This window comes from Sparassis crispa (genome assembly GCF_003851025.1).
Source record: "Sparassis crispa DNA, contig_000001F, whole genome shotgun sequence".
NCBI classification, from domain to species: Eukaryota; Fungi; Basidiomycota; class Agaricomycetes; order Polyporales; family Sparassidaceae; genus Sparassis; species Sparassis crispa.
The window spans coordinates 2,494,323-2,507,523 of record NW_020939748.1 but is presented as its reverse complement, the minus strand read 5'-3'; the positions used below and the strand labels follow the sequence as shown (position 1 = coordinate 2,507,523).

General features: G+C 51.8%; 5 protein-coding genes across 5 annotated transcripts; 1 reads left to right on the top strand and 4 right to left on the bottom strand.

Moving 5' to 3' along the window:
* Positions 1-207: 207 nt before the first annotated feature.
* SCP_0208640 (hypothetical protein) lies at positions 208-1,122 on the bottom strand (the record flags this gene model as incomplete). Its single annotated transcript, XM_027754776.1, has 8 exons — positions 208-215; positions 264-283; positions 334-361; positions 428-454; positions 549-625; positions 684-820; positions 883-895; positions 1,037-1,122. The coding sequence occupies 8 exons, from the start codon at positions 1,120-1,122 to the stop codon at positions 208-210; spliced, it is 396 nt and encodes a 131-aa protein (XP_027610577.1).
* A 117-nt stretch (positions 1,123-1,239) lies between these two features.
* On the bottom strand, positions 1,240-5,100 carry SCP_0208630 (Ubiquitin-activating enzyme E1 1; the record flags this gene model as incomplete). Its single annotated transcript, XM_027754775.1, has 17 exons — positions 1,240-1,266; positions 1,321-1,449; positions 1,499-1,765; positions 1,818-2,086; positions 2,138-2,327; positions 2,383-2,715; positions 2,776-2,972; positions 3,031-3,099; positions 3,150-3,885; positions 3,937-4,167; positions 4,220-4,310; positions 4,366-4,472; positions 4,523-4,669; positions 4,718-4,800; positions 4,855-4,920; positions 4,974-4,993; positions 5,051-5,100. The coding sequence occupies 17 exons, from the start codon at positions 5,098-5,100 to the stop codon at positions 1,240-1,242; spliced, it is 3,012 nt and encodes a 1,003-aa protein (XP_027610576.1).
* Positions 5,101-5,314: 214 nt separating this feature from the next.
* On the top strand, positions 5,315-7,877 carry SCP_0208620 (Diphthine--ammonia ligase; the record flags this gene model as incomplete). Its single annotated transcript, XM_027754774.1, has 11 exons — positions 5,315-5,432; positions 5,488-5,696; positions 5,752-5,828; positions 5,883-6,063; positions 6,117-6,208; positions 6,259-6,623; positions 6,673-6,959; positions 7,010-7,243; positions 7,302-7,452; positions 7,506-7,709; positions 7,762-7,877. The coding sequence occupies 11 exons, from the start codon at positions 5,315-5,317 to the stop codon at positions 7,875-7,877; spliced, it is 2,034 nt and encodes a 677-aa protein (XP_027610575.1).
* Positions 7,878-7,996: 119 nt separating this feature from the next.
* Positions 7,997-10,612, bottom strand: SCP_0208610 (MFS general substrate transporter; the record flags this gene model as incomplete). The annotated part of the gene is made up of 13 exons (XM_027754773.1): positions 7,997-8,101; positions 8,160-8,291; positions 8,351-8,605; positions 8,663-8,737; positions 8,786-9,048; positions 9,101-9,204; positions 9,265-9,285; positions 9,335-9,439; positions 9,489-9,648; positions 9,698-9,881; positions 9,938-10,113; positions 10,171-10,274; positions 10,335-10,612. 13 exons carry the CDS (start codon positions 10,610-10,612, stop codon positions 7,997-7,999), a joined length of 1,962 nt encoding a protein of 653 aa, XP_027610574.1.
* Positions 10,613-11,015: 403 nt separating this feature from the next.
* SCP_0208600 (hypothetical protein) lies at positions 11,016-13,050 on the bottom strand (the record flags this gene model as incomplete). The annotated part of the gene is made up of 7 exons (XM_027754772.1): positions 11,016-12,129; positions 12,183-12,265; positions 12,316-12,340; positions 12,393-12,457; positions 12,511-12,732; positions 12,784-12,950; positions 13,005-13,050. The coding sequence occupies 7 exons, from the start codon at positions 13,048-13,050 to the stop codon at positions 11,016-11,018; spliced, it is 1,722 nt and encodes a 573-aa protein (XP_027610573.1).
* Positions 13,051-13,201: the final 151 nt, after the last annotated feature.

Here is a 13,201-nt window from a genome sequence, read left to right as displayed (position 1 = left end):
TTGTTTACGGATGCGTCGCTGTAGTAATACACGTCGGGATTGCGTAGTACATTAGTACGACTTCCTAACTGGGACCCATGCCGATAATACACCACCACCACCACCACCTAGAGGTAGGGAGCTGTGTCCATCTGCGGCGTAATCGATTACCTTATTGATGAATATGTCTCGGACCGTTGTGGACGTGACAAAGGCGGCCGTCCATAATTACCAGCCTGCGACAAACTGAGTCAGAAAATGGAAGCAACAGATATAACACTGACTAGTAGATGTATAGGTATCCCTGGAGACGCGTTGTCACTATGTCTTCGGATAGTAACAGGGGTATCCTACCTTGTGTCCAACTGCACACCGAAAGTGCCTATTAGATTGATGGTGATCCAGAGCAGTTAGACTTGGGTCCGTTCAATCTTACAGCCCTACTCACTCGCAGTGGTATTATAAAAGGCCGTCTCTGCGGAGCGATGAGCAGCGAGCCTTCAAATCCAGATATAAAATCGGGAAAAAAGCCTTCAAATCAACATGAATAGAGAACCAGATCAACTCACGCATGCCGTAAACCACACCAGGAATAATGTTAGTACCCAACAATTTGTCCGCGAACATATTATATGTTAGTCCCCATCTGAAAAGGTTGGGAGTCAGGCTCTCGTGAACCACCGCATTTAGACGATGATACCGACGTAGAATCATTGCCATACTGATGATAATCCGTTAGGCAAACACCTGATGAGCAGAAACCTACCTCGAGAGTGAGATGCAGACCATCGCTTGCCGTAGCAAATTTTTGCCACTGCTGGACGTACGACGCAGCGATCGACTGGAAAGTTCATGGACGGGTTGTTAGCCGGACCTCGCTGCCCAGAATGGGCATCTACGCACGCTGTAGTTAGAACTGCCAGAGATAGAGGAAACTTATGAGCGTCATCGAAGGATTACGGAGGACTTCAGTGGCTCCAGCACACTGAGGACCTATATATAAGCCTCTACCCCTTCGTGTAGTCTGTCCTACAGCGCTGACATGCTTTGAACTTACTTTTTGTATCGTAGGTACCAGTAATAGCGTTCGATTGGGGCCAGTATGTATGAAGACTCAGAAGTCCGTCTGGGTCCTTGAGGCATCGAGTACAATGCGAAGCACCGCATATGATCTGTGTATATAGCTACATTATTCACTAACGACTTCTATCAGTCCGCGTACAGGTTACAGCCTTCTCGACATGATTGATCCTCGCGCCACTACAGGTGTACCACGATGAACGGCACCTAAAGAGAGCATTTAGTTTAGGCTGCTGAGTCGGGTAGAGAGAGGCAACTTACCTCAACGTCCTCGCCCTCCTCATCAGACACCATGACTTCGACGACGAGATGCCGAACGTAAGGGGGAATAGGCTTCTTGCTGACCTGTTCGACGAGCTTGCTGAACTTCATCGGCAAACGTTCTTCGCTCTGTACACGAGTGAGCGCAAGTGACGGCTCCACGCAACACAATAAGCACCTTCTTTTTGCCAATGAATGAACTCCACAGCATACTGACGCCTTGGCTGACCATGCTGATATCGAGCTTGTGCTCCTTCCGGAACCAGTCCATGATCTCCTTGAGCGTCGGATCGTTCTTGAACTCGAAACGATCCCAAAGGGTCCATTCAGTGTTATTGAATTTGTTCTTCTTGGCCTCGATGGGTTCCGAGAAGCCGAAGAACGGTAGCGCGAGGGTGATGAAGCCATTCTTGTAACTCTCAAGTTTCTTCTTGCCGTCGATGATCTAACGAACAATTCAAGACCTAGATGATTCACTCATAGATGAGAAAACAGACCTTGTAGAGCTCCAAGCACACCAGACCAGTGATGAGCGATGTCGTCGTAGCGATAGCGGGGATGATTTTGCCCGCAATCTGCTTGGTGGTGTGACGATCTGCAGGCTGGATGTTGTAATTCATTGCTCGCAGGTTGGACGCTGCGGTGATGAAGTCGATGTGGTGGTTCGTGTCATCGTCCTTCTCGAACTCCACAGGGTTGAGACGATATCCGACCAGCGATGAAGGAGCGGGCAACCTCTTCATCAAATTGGACAGATCACTAGCATCTACAGGTGACGGTGAGTGGTCACAAAGCAGGCAAAATGGCGAATACTCACCGGCACTGGCAGCGTTGAGAACGGGCTCGTTCTCATTAATCTGGACCTGAACACCACTCCTTGGTGTGAACTCGGGCACAATGATCGAATCAGCGACCTTTTTGAACAGTGCTGGGTCCGTCTCTCCTCGTAAGCCATAGTTGAATGCATGCAAGTTTGCAGCCGCAATGATGAATTGGAGGTGAGTGGGCTATAAAAGACACAAGTCATCAGCCCATGTCATTAGGACTGAGGCGGGCACTCACGTCGCTCGAATCGAATGTCAATGGATCGGGCGCCCTCTTCGGACCACTCCAGAACGGTTGACCAGTGCTAGTAACCGCATCCTTCGGCAAGCTGAACAAGAGTTGGCGAATGGCGTTGTTGTAGCGTTCCTCAAACTGCAGTCTTGCCCAGACAATGCATTCCTCGAACGTGAGGGGCTTGTCGGTGACCAGGTACGAAACAATCTGTTCGATCTGCTCCTTCTGTTGACCGGAGTACTTGAGGTTGTTCTCCAGATAGTTTGGTTCAGATAGATACGCGTTTACAGCCTGTGCAGGTTTGACAAACAGGTTATCGAACTCCGTTCTTGACCACTGAATAAAATCACAACAACTTCAATAGTATTCCCGCTGAAAGATGCAGTATTGCGTTACCTCAATGGTATGCTGGATTGCGTTCGGGAAGTTCTTGACGGTGCATGAAGGCGTCTCCTTCTCTGGTGGGTCTTGCGAAGAGGAGTAGGACTCCGTGACATGAGGAATGACGACCTGCGTGTTTCCCTTGGTCCCCAAGGTTCCCGACTCGAGAAGAGGCTTCAGGTAGAAAACACATCGCTGATCCATGTACTGACCTGGGAAGGAGAGACGGTTAGGGGCGAGGCAGGTACGCTCATTCGCCGAGCTACTTACGAGCTCTGATGTTGTCCAATGCGTTGGTGACACCGTCAATACTTTGATAGAATGACGGTCCGTATACATCTACCCAAGCGTCAGTCTATGATCACACTGAACAGTCTTTGCAAACGTACTCTCGGTGTCCGGACCCACTGGCTCTTGCTTGCTCACGATCTTACCCTTCAAATCAGGGTTCATGTCCGCAACAGCCGCAGCAGCGACTTCGGACTTGAATTTGCCAAGATCCTTCGCTCTGAACAAGAACTGACGGTTAAGGTTGCTCTTCTCAATGGTATCAAGATCCGTGACGTGAATAACACCGTTTGGCCCTGAAGCGACACCCATCATACTCCAGTTCTTCAACATCTCACAACCAATGGCACCTGAGCCGACGAGGAACTGGCGATGATTACTTATCTGGTCCTGGAAAGTTTTTCCGAAGACAGCGATTTGAGCATCATATCGGGAGCCAAGGGGTTGACAGTCTTCCTCAGTCGGAAGAGCGTCGGGAAGAGATTCCAGAGAGTCGAAGTACAAGTGTTGCACCATCGGGTGGAACTTCGCGGATACAGCTTTCAGGACTTCTTGTGCTACGAAACCTCCAATAACAGCCACAATTGGAGACACATCGCCAGTGGCTTGGTACGCCAGCTCGGTGATTACTTTCTCATCAATCTCTGGCTCTATTTTCTTCGTAAGGGCCACAAGCGTCGCCGCATCTTCAGAATTCCGAGGACGGGGAAGTCGTTGATATTTCGCCTGGAATTCCGAAAGAGCCTGGAAACCTGCATGAAGCGTAGCAGGGCGGTCCCACTTCGCAGTGTCGGTGATAAAGAACTCTGGGGACTTGAGAGACTCTCTGAGAGGTTTCTGCCGGACTATGTCAAGAATGCTTTCAATGATGCTAATGAAACTGCTCACAAACTCGAGCAGCTTAGGCATCGTGACTTGAGTAAAGATACCGCCCCTCTGATACGCGCTCAGCTTGGATGTATCGCCAATGGCGAACGTGTAGGGACCTTTAACCGTGACCTTTCGAGGTTCGCATCCATTCAACTCAGGCATGCCCTGAACTTCGGTGAATGTGACAAAGTCGCCATCTTCTAGTCCATGACGCGTCTCATCTAGGCATGTTACAAGACCTTCCTCGTCCTGATCATGCAACATATCAGTTATGAACGAGTGCCCGTACTGATGCACGCACTTGAGAAACCTCTACGATCATTCCATTCAACGGTTGCTCCCCAGTTGGATCTACGCATGTGAATTTCGACCCAAAGTCGTTGAACACCGTACTGCGAGATAACAACCTGAGCACAATATCTTTCAAGGGTTAACAAAGTAGCGTACCCGAAGAGACCACGCGTATCAGCGGCGATGAAGTGAACGCCATTCTCGTGTGTCCAATTGTTAATTTCAAGCTGCTTTTGCAGAGTAGCGCCACACAGGACTACGACCTACGGTACCATGAGCGCGCAACCAGCCCTAGAAATCAAGCGCGACGCACTTGAAAGCCAGCAATCTGGTCTACCGATATTTCCTTGCCTGGCTGACCGCCAAGATTACGCACTGGTACATAAGCATTCAGTTCAGCGAGTCGGCGAACAGCTGCTTCTGCACGTGGCTTTCCAATATCGTCCTCGCGTAAGAAAAACTGCGAGACTGTCAGACCGTACTACGCATTTCGAGGAACGGAACCCACCTGTGTGCTGAGATCTTGCACTTGTACTGGTTCGGGATCAAAGATTGTGACAGACTTGACACCAGCTAATACAACATTCTTGGCTGTGAATGGACGTCACATCCTGCACTAACTTCCCGCACATGACCTGCGCTCACCAATTTCGACGCCCAGACCTTTCACTCCAACGATCAATACGTTGGAGGCCGCCATGCGCTTCATGGCTGACGCGAATCGATTAAAGGTCGCCGTTCAAACATTTTCCAGCGTAGCTCACCTTCATGTCCAAGCACATAGCTGAACACACGCATCAATCAGCCTGGCAGGTAAATAGAACGCGGACACCACGCTCACAGTTGACGAGAGTAGAGACCTTCGTCGATTGCGGCCTCATCTATGTCCATCGCGGATGGAAGGTTAGACGACATTGATTGTACAGAGCAGAAAAAAGAGGTGAGCTAGTTGGGGATGGAGATCGCAGAGGAGGATGAATGAACGCTCGCAGGGCAGCGGGCGGGGCAGGTCACATGTCACAGCGGTACGCGTTCCGTCACACGCGATCGGGCTGATGATCAAGCATCTTGCTATAACGTTGTCAGCACCTCCGAGTCCTGCCAGATGAAGTACGTCGCGCTCCTCAGCGGCGGAAAAGACAGCTGCTACAATTTATTGCATTGCTTCCGCAACGGACACGAACTTGTCGCTGCTGCGTCCCTCGGTCCAGAACATGGCAAAGGTTTGATTCCACATCTCGTTTAATCTTCGACTTTCTCCCATTGCATCCAGAGTAGAGGAGCTCGACTCGTATCTCTACCAGACCGTCGGACAAGATGCCATTGAATTTGTCGCGCGATCTCTCGACGTGCCTTTGTACCGGCGTGTCATATCTGGCGCAGCCTTACAACAGGGGTTGGAGTATGGAGGAAGAAATCCTGCAGAGAGCGAAGGCATCTCCGGGGACGAGACTGAAGATTTGTATGCGTTGCTGTCTACAGTAAAAGTAATGCATTAACTTGCGCTGAACTACACATTTGGCTGAAGGGGAATCATCACAGGAATCGCTCCCTGAGATTCAAGGAGTATCTGTCGGTGCAATCTTGTCAAATTATCAGCGAGTCCGAGTGGAACATGTGTAAGACACAGTGAAAGCACAGAGCTGGAGGACGCTCAAATCGCTTCACTTCAGATGCCGCCGTCTCCGTCTAACACCTCTTTGTTATCTGTGGCAGAGAGACCAAGCCGAACTTCTGTCTGAGATGATCGAGGCCGGAATGGACGCAATCCTCATCAAAGTTGCAGGTATTGGACTCACTGTGAAGCATCTCGGTAGATCTTTGGCTGAAATGCAACCGACACTTATGAAGCTCGTCTGTATGCTCTCCGAACTCTAGCACATTATGTATTGACAACACTACTCCAGAGCAACCTCTACGGGTCTCACATCTGTGGAGAGGGCGGCGAGTACGAGACCCTAACTCTGGACTGCCCAATTTTCAAGCGTCGTATCAAGCTGTAAGTGAGTCGGAAAAATGAAGAACATTCTACTTACCAAACATTTACAGGTTGGAAGTGGAGACAGTCATACATTCAGATAGCGACTTCGCAACGGTTGCATATCTTAGGGTTAAGAATGCCGTTCTCGAGTCTAAGACAGAAGCTGTCACTCCAGATCCTGCCGTCCCACCGCTTTTGTCAGAATCGTACGAGCAAATACGTGACATGGTTTCAGCTTCATTATCTTCTCAGCCTCAGCTTGCAAATGATGATATTGAACTCTCCTCAAAGGCCGAACACTGCGATAGTGGTGTGTTCAGTAAACGGTTTGGCGATTGGGTGTCGGTGACAAATGTCACAATTGCAACTCCTGGTTCTCCAACGACTCTATCCATAGAGGACGAAGTCGAACAATGTTTCCAAAAACTACAAGGTGCGACAACACTGCATATCATGTCGCAGGATCTGAAGCGACCACCCAGCCTGCCTCGAGGAATACTCCTTGAAGCTCTCAAATTGCACCAACATCAACATCTTCCTCTCTTCAATGGACCTATTCGCCCGCGTCAACGCCGTCTACGCTACGTTCTTCGGGAACAGCCCGCCCGCACGCGCATGCGTTGCTGTCGACCTTCATCCACCCACAAGGGTGAAACTCGACTGCATCGCGTACGCCGAGCGTACCCCCGCAGACCGCCAGGCCCTCCACGTGCAAGGGCTCAGCTACTGGGCGCCCGCTAATATCGGTCCCTACTCTCAGGGTATTATCGTATGTAGTTACACTACAAGGTGCGTTCGAGATGCTGATTGCGGTGGCAGGTAGACGAGCGTGTCTTCATTTCGGGACAGATCGGCCTCGTGCCTAGCAGCCTCAACCTCCCTTCCCCGCCTTCACTTGCATTGGAGACGGCACTCTCGTTCCAGCACGTCGATCGCGTTTTGTCCGCGATGAAGACCGACCGCTGGGATGGGCACGTGCAAGGTGCTATCTACTGGCTGGCTAATGCGAGTGACATACCTCATGTGCGCAAAGCTGCGGTGTCCTACATGAAGGTTGGTGTTCGCAATTCCCTGGGGTACATCACTGCGCATTGGTGACATGGCAAAACAGGATGACCATGCAACGACTCTTTTCGTGGCTGTAGCCGCATTGCCTAAGAATGCGCTAATGGAGAAGCAAGTCCTGGTGCACACCGGACGATACTTCGAATTCGACGAAGGAGAACTCGTCACACGCTCTACCTCTCCGCAGTTTGCAGATGGTAAGTCGTAGAAACCCGGATACTGATAGGCTTTTACAACATTAATCCTGTAGGCGATGTTACTGGCACCGACGGTACTTGCATGCATTGGGAAGTGTCGAAGTTTGCTGAGACAACGGCGGCGACGGCTCTCGTCTGTTGCCGTGGCACAGAAGACGGCGTATTGTCCCAACTGCGAGACATTGTACCGCTGAATGCCTTGGGGTCCCGTGCATTGTCCATCCGACTTTTCTACCGCCCATCAAGGAACATCTCCAGTAAGTCCCGATATACTTGACATCACCCGTCTGCCTTATATCTGCCTTCCAGTCTCCCAATGTCACGACTTCTTCGAGCACGCACCACTCACAGCAATTCCCTGCCGCGCAATCTCGACAAAACAAGTAAACGACTGGGATTACGCCATGTTGGCCATAGGTACCTAATGAGACATCCGAGTGCAATACAAAAACAAACGTGTGCGTCAGCTGCGCGATGACATGACCAACTACTACAGTACATGCGCTCATGATCCATGATTAGAGTGTGTGTCCCAGAACCGTGACTACGGCGAGCCCTCCTCCCTGAGCACCCGGAGCTCGGCGAGCCTCCGTCGCATCTCCTTCTCTGTGCGCGTTGGAGGTACCCTGCGCGCAATCAGGGCACCACACTGGATAGAAGGCAAAGTCAGGTCAGGCGCTGATGCTGCTCACACGAAGCGGACTCACCAAGGCACATAGTCCACCGAACCGGAGCACCCATGCGACACCATTCTTGCCATAGTATGTGGTGTGGTGTGATGGGTCATTATCCACGTCTGCGTCCACTACGCGGAAGATGACACTGGAAACCAACGCGATCTGGTAAAACATCAGTTTAATTATGACGATTATGCGAGCATATAGCATATACTACGCACAACAAACTGAGGGAATACGATGGCCAAATTATGTATCCCCAGAATGGTTCCTCCAGCCAGAGGATCAGCCTCAGGATATGGGTAAGCATTGTTCTCGTCGAAAGAGCGGCGCCGGCGGAGCAGAGGTTCGTTCTCGTCTTGAGGGATGACTCTAGGGCGCATGGCGGGTGTAGAACGTGTGCGACTGTGCGACGGCCGTCTCGTCTCTTCCCTGACGGCATCCACTCCCGGTTCGCGTTCGCGCTCTTTCAAGAACTGCAGGATGCAATTATGTCAGTAGAGACGAATCGGAGCTCGGAGATGTCACCCCACCTCCATGATGATGGCAAAAGGTACCCAGCATGCGATAGCCCAGCATATACCAACGAGACTGATTGCGATGATGGCCTTCACGCAGTTTAATGACGGAACGGTCTTAAAGCGGATGTTACATACCTGCCATACCTTCGTGATAAAGAAAGTCGAGAAGGTGATGAGAGCAAAAAGGATGAGAGCAGCCGTCCAGATGTTCCGCAGGAAGAACGGCATCCAGGGCAACTGAAGTGGCTGTCCCTTACGAGCTGCCTCGGCGCGCCATTCGCGAACGGTCGTCCTCAGACGTGCGATTTCAACATCCTCGTCTTCGTCGCCCTCGTGGGCCAGCAAGCTAGTGTCACGACGGGCAAGGTTGGGTAAAGTTGCACCAGCAGTAACCGCCACTGTACAGACCGTGTTATCGAATGAGTTATCAACAGAAGGGTAGGAATGTACCTATACTGTAGATGAGCATGGCAAACTCTCCAGTTCTAGTTGCAGTGTCATGATCTGGGTCCCGTTGCAGCTCGTATGCCATGACTTGGCCGACGTATGTTGTCCTGCAATGAATCAGCACTTAACAGTCTTCGCGGATAATACGACCATTAATAAGTACATACGAGTAAAAGAGGAAAGGGAACCTGAAAGTCGGTCAGCGACGGTGGCTGAGGTGGGACACAATTGACTCACCAACCCATGAATGCGAACAATTGGACATAGCATACACGTCGAATGGGCTTAGGCAGGGATATCATAGCAGCGTAGATATTCGCAAGGACATCTCGTAGCTTATTCCTAGAGCGAAGTGTTGGAGAAGCTCCAAACCGTTCGTAGGTGGACTCACCCCTTGTCGATACGATGCTCCTCACGCTCCTTCTCCTCTTGCGTGAAACATGTGATCCAGACGGTAAGGACAAGAATCGCCATACTGACTACGCAAAATTTGCGGAACTGATCTCCGCCCAACAAACGCAGAATTGGCATGTTAGCCAATGGGAGAAAACCTACAGACTGTAAGTCACTCGCCGCGATAGCTGAGAAGGAGGGATTCACCAAATCCATATCCAACGATGTTACCGGCATTGAGCATCTTACTATGCCAGGCATTGGCATCATTGAGTTGCCCCGAAGGGGTGACATCCAGTAATAGGTTTCGGAGCGACGCCTGCAGCGCGTTGAGGGCAAAGTCCAAGAGGTAGAATGATACGATCGCCAGTCCAATGGCAGTGTTCTGAACCTACAGCGCAAACATTTATCAAAATGCGCCAGACATGAATGCAGCGGAAAACACACTGTTTTCGTCCACTTGGGATCCCAGCTCCCAGCACCGCCGCCAAAGAGGTCGACAAAGAAAGGTGCGATGCTCTGACAATAGGCTAAGGTGATAGTGGACACACAAAGGACGAGTGTCGAGAGCACAATCCAGTACCGCCGCCGATACTTGGACGTCGAGGCGTCAGAGATCGCACCTTGAGAACGCGAGTGTCATTCGCCATTGGACGGGACCAAACAAGATTGAAACTCGCCTATCACAGGTTGTGCAACCAATCCACTGATCGGACCAGCAAGCCACACGAGGCTTGTGAGCTGCTCTGTCAGGCCGAGGGACAGTAAGAAGGGAGTACCGTAACTGTGTCCGTCGTATTTATGCATCAGACAACACGCAGAGTGCCAAACGTGTGATGCATACCCCAATTCAACGGTCCACGCAACCTGGGATCCGGCCATGGATATGCTCAAGTAGATGAGATCAAGGGTAGACATTCTCCGTGCACTTGGATCTTTCTCCTTGCCATCACTCTTCCCGTTTGCCAGATCGGACTCTCGCCCGGCTGGAACTTCCTCTTCCATCACGACGACCTCCTCCTCTTCCTCATCGTGCAAACGGAAGCGCTTCACGGTCCTGGATGGCCAAGGGATCTGTGTAGTAGGATCAGGGTCCGCATCGGCATTGGTGGGGAAGGTCATGACGGGGAGTAGTAGGGAGATACGTTGACCGATGCACTGAGACACAGGATACGACGCTGAAGGCTAAAAGCAGGGGAAAGCTCGGACTATGGGCAGGTTGGCCTTGCGGACTGCATGCAGTGGAAGGCGTACTGGATAGCGTAAATAACCCGGCATCTGCCGTGAACGCGTCGGACGCGCTCTCGCCCAGGTAAATAGTATACACGGTCCAGTGCGCATGACATCACGCTCTAAAACTATAGACGTCCTGCTGCAATGAATGTATAAGTAGCGTTCACAACTCTAGTAGAGTGTAGATACAGAGACAGCATGAAACAAAGCCTACAGACCGCATGCGTACAACCGTAACCAGACCCTCCAAGAATGATACAACTGTTCAGAATCTATTCGCACAACAACTGTCCTATCGTACCGCCGTATTCGCAGAAGCGTTTCTCCGGTGGCCGCCAGCGGCGATATGTGAATCAAGACTATTCTTGTGTGACGACAGCAAGTTGAATGGCAATCGACGTAAGTGTGACGGAATGGTAGGCGTCGCCGACCGCTCTGGATGTTCTTCCAGTGGCGGAGGCGGAAACTTGGCATACTCGCTCGGTGGACCGGTGTACGACTTTTTCGGAAGCCCATCCGACTGTCCAGGGCGAAATGATGATGGTCGGGAGGAGGATTGAGTGGGCGTCGGAAGCGCCAACGCCTCCGATGTAGGAGAAGGCGTCAGCGGGGGAGGGGTCAATTTTGCCGGGCTGGTACCCGACCGATTTCGTACGTTTTCCTGATGTGGCGAAGCGGTATTCAGAGATGCGGAGGGAGGTTGCGGGCTATGGAGCTGCGCTGCAGAGGCGGAAGGTCGTAGTCGACGCCGGGGTGCGACTGATCCGACTGCGATCAGCGTGCTCAGCGGCTTGAGGTCATCCACGGACGGACCAGGTGCTGTGACAGACTGGGCCGATCCATTCTGTGAATGCGTGTCTGTAGAAGCAGTGGTTGCACTTCCACTACGCTGGCGCATCTTGTACTTCTCCATCGCGTCCGCATCCCGTTCCCGCATGCGCGTCGCAATCGGCGACAATACTGAAGCTGGGTTCGGGTTTAGCGCGAGAGGCGAAGCGGAGTGCAGTTTCGACGGGGGAGGCACAGTGCCGGAGAAGGTGCTGGACGAGCTACCGGATGCCTGTGCGGGGAAGTGCGCGCCGGATGGCAAGGCAATGGGGAACCGTGAGGGTGATAGCGAAGATCCCAGAGACGGATTGCTTTGCGGGGACTGGCCGAGGACCTGGCTGTCATTCAAGTCACTCTCCGAGGTTGCGGTAGTGCGGCTCGTTCCTGACCCGCTACGCATTCGAACGGACCCATTCGAATATTCATACTCCCTCAGTGTAGGAGGGTGCATCTGACCTGACGCGGCACCCCACTCGGTCCCCCTCGCCGCAGCTTGCGCGAAAACGTTCCGCCTTGCCTTCTTGTTTAGTTCGAACTGCGTTCGAGCGGCATCTTGCAACGTATCTCTTGTGCTAATTCTGTTCCAACTCACGTGAGAGACCTGCGAGGACGAATGGAAGCCCATACGCACGAATATGCATAATCCGACGGAGTGAAACCCTCGTTGTTCCGGGTGGAATATTGACAACCTCGTTCAATAAGCAGTTGGACGATCTAAGACCAAGTCAGTGGTAGTGAACCTTATCAAGCTAACAGTCGCATACCTGTATGTGACCCCAGGCACTGGCACTGTAGCACAATGTTAGTGTGGCGTCCACCAAAACACGCGCGACGTTCTCACTAATGGAGTGGCGTGTTTCCATCGTTATCAGCCAAATCATAATCTGCCCCCAAATCACATAGCATCTGTCTCTGGAGGTCAGGATGGGGCACATTGAACGTGAAGGCATAGGACGGACCCGAACTAGGTCCTCATTCCCCTTCAACGCAGCCACGTGAAGAGCAGTCTTGCCTTCGATATTTGCCCAATCCAGGATGTCCGGGTATCGGTCATAGTACAACCGTGCCATCCGTAGTGTAGCGCTGAGGAAGTCAGGATCACTAGGCCCCGCCCCGTACGCAGTTGCATAGGGAGGTCTCACGTCGGCGAGAAGTATCAGGATGGTGTTATTATCCGAGTCCTTGGGGTAAAGTCGGCCATGATCGATTCTCAGTATATGGCGGATACTGACCTTGCTATATTCATGATCGTCGTGACCGCTACTCAGCAAGAACTCGAACGTCTCCTCGTGACCGAGCACCGCAGCCCAAGCCAAAGAGGTGTAACGTTTATTGGATGGGTCCGAATTTCGCATGTCGGTCCTCTTAATCAGGCGTTTGACCAGAAAGAGGTTGTTCTCTGTGCAAGCGATGAGCACTCTGACGTCAAGCGCGAGGCTATTGAAAGGTTCACCTTTGACAGCTCGCCGCAGCCTCGCAGTGGCATCCTTTTCCGCCATGACAAAGGGGGTGGGGGCAGAGGAGGGTGTGAACTGCCGGAAGAGGCTGTATGGGGAGAATTAAGGAAGACGGAAGTTGCACAGCACGAGCACTGGCGGAGCAGAGTGTCATAATAAGATACGCGTGTCACGTGCACCCGTGCCTTCTCCG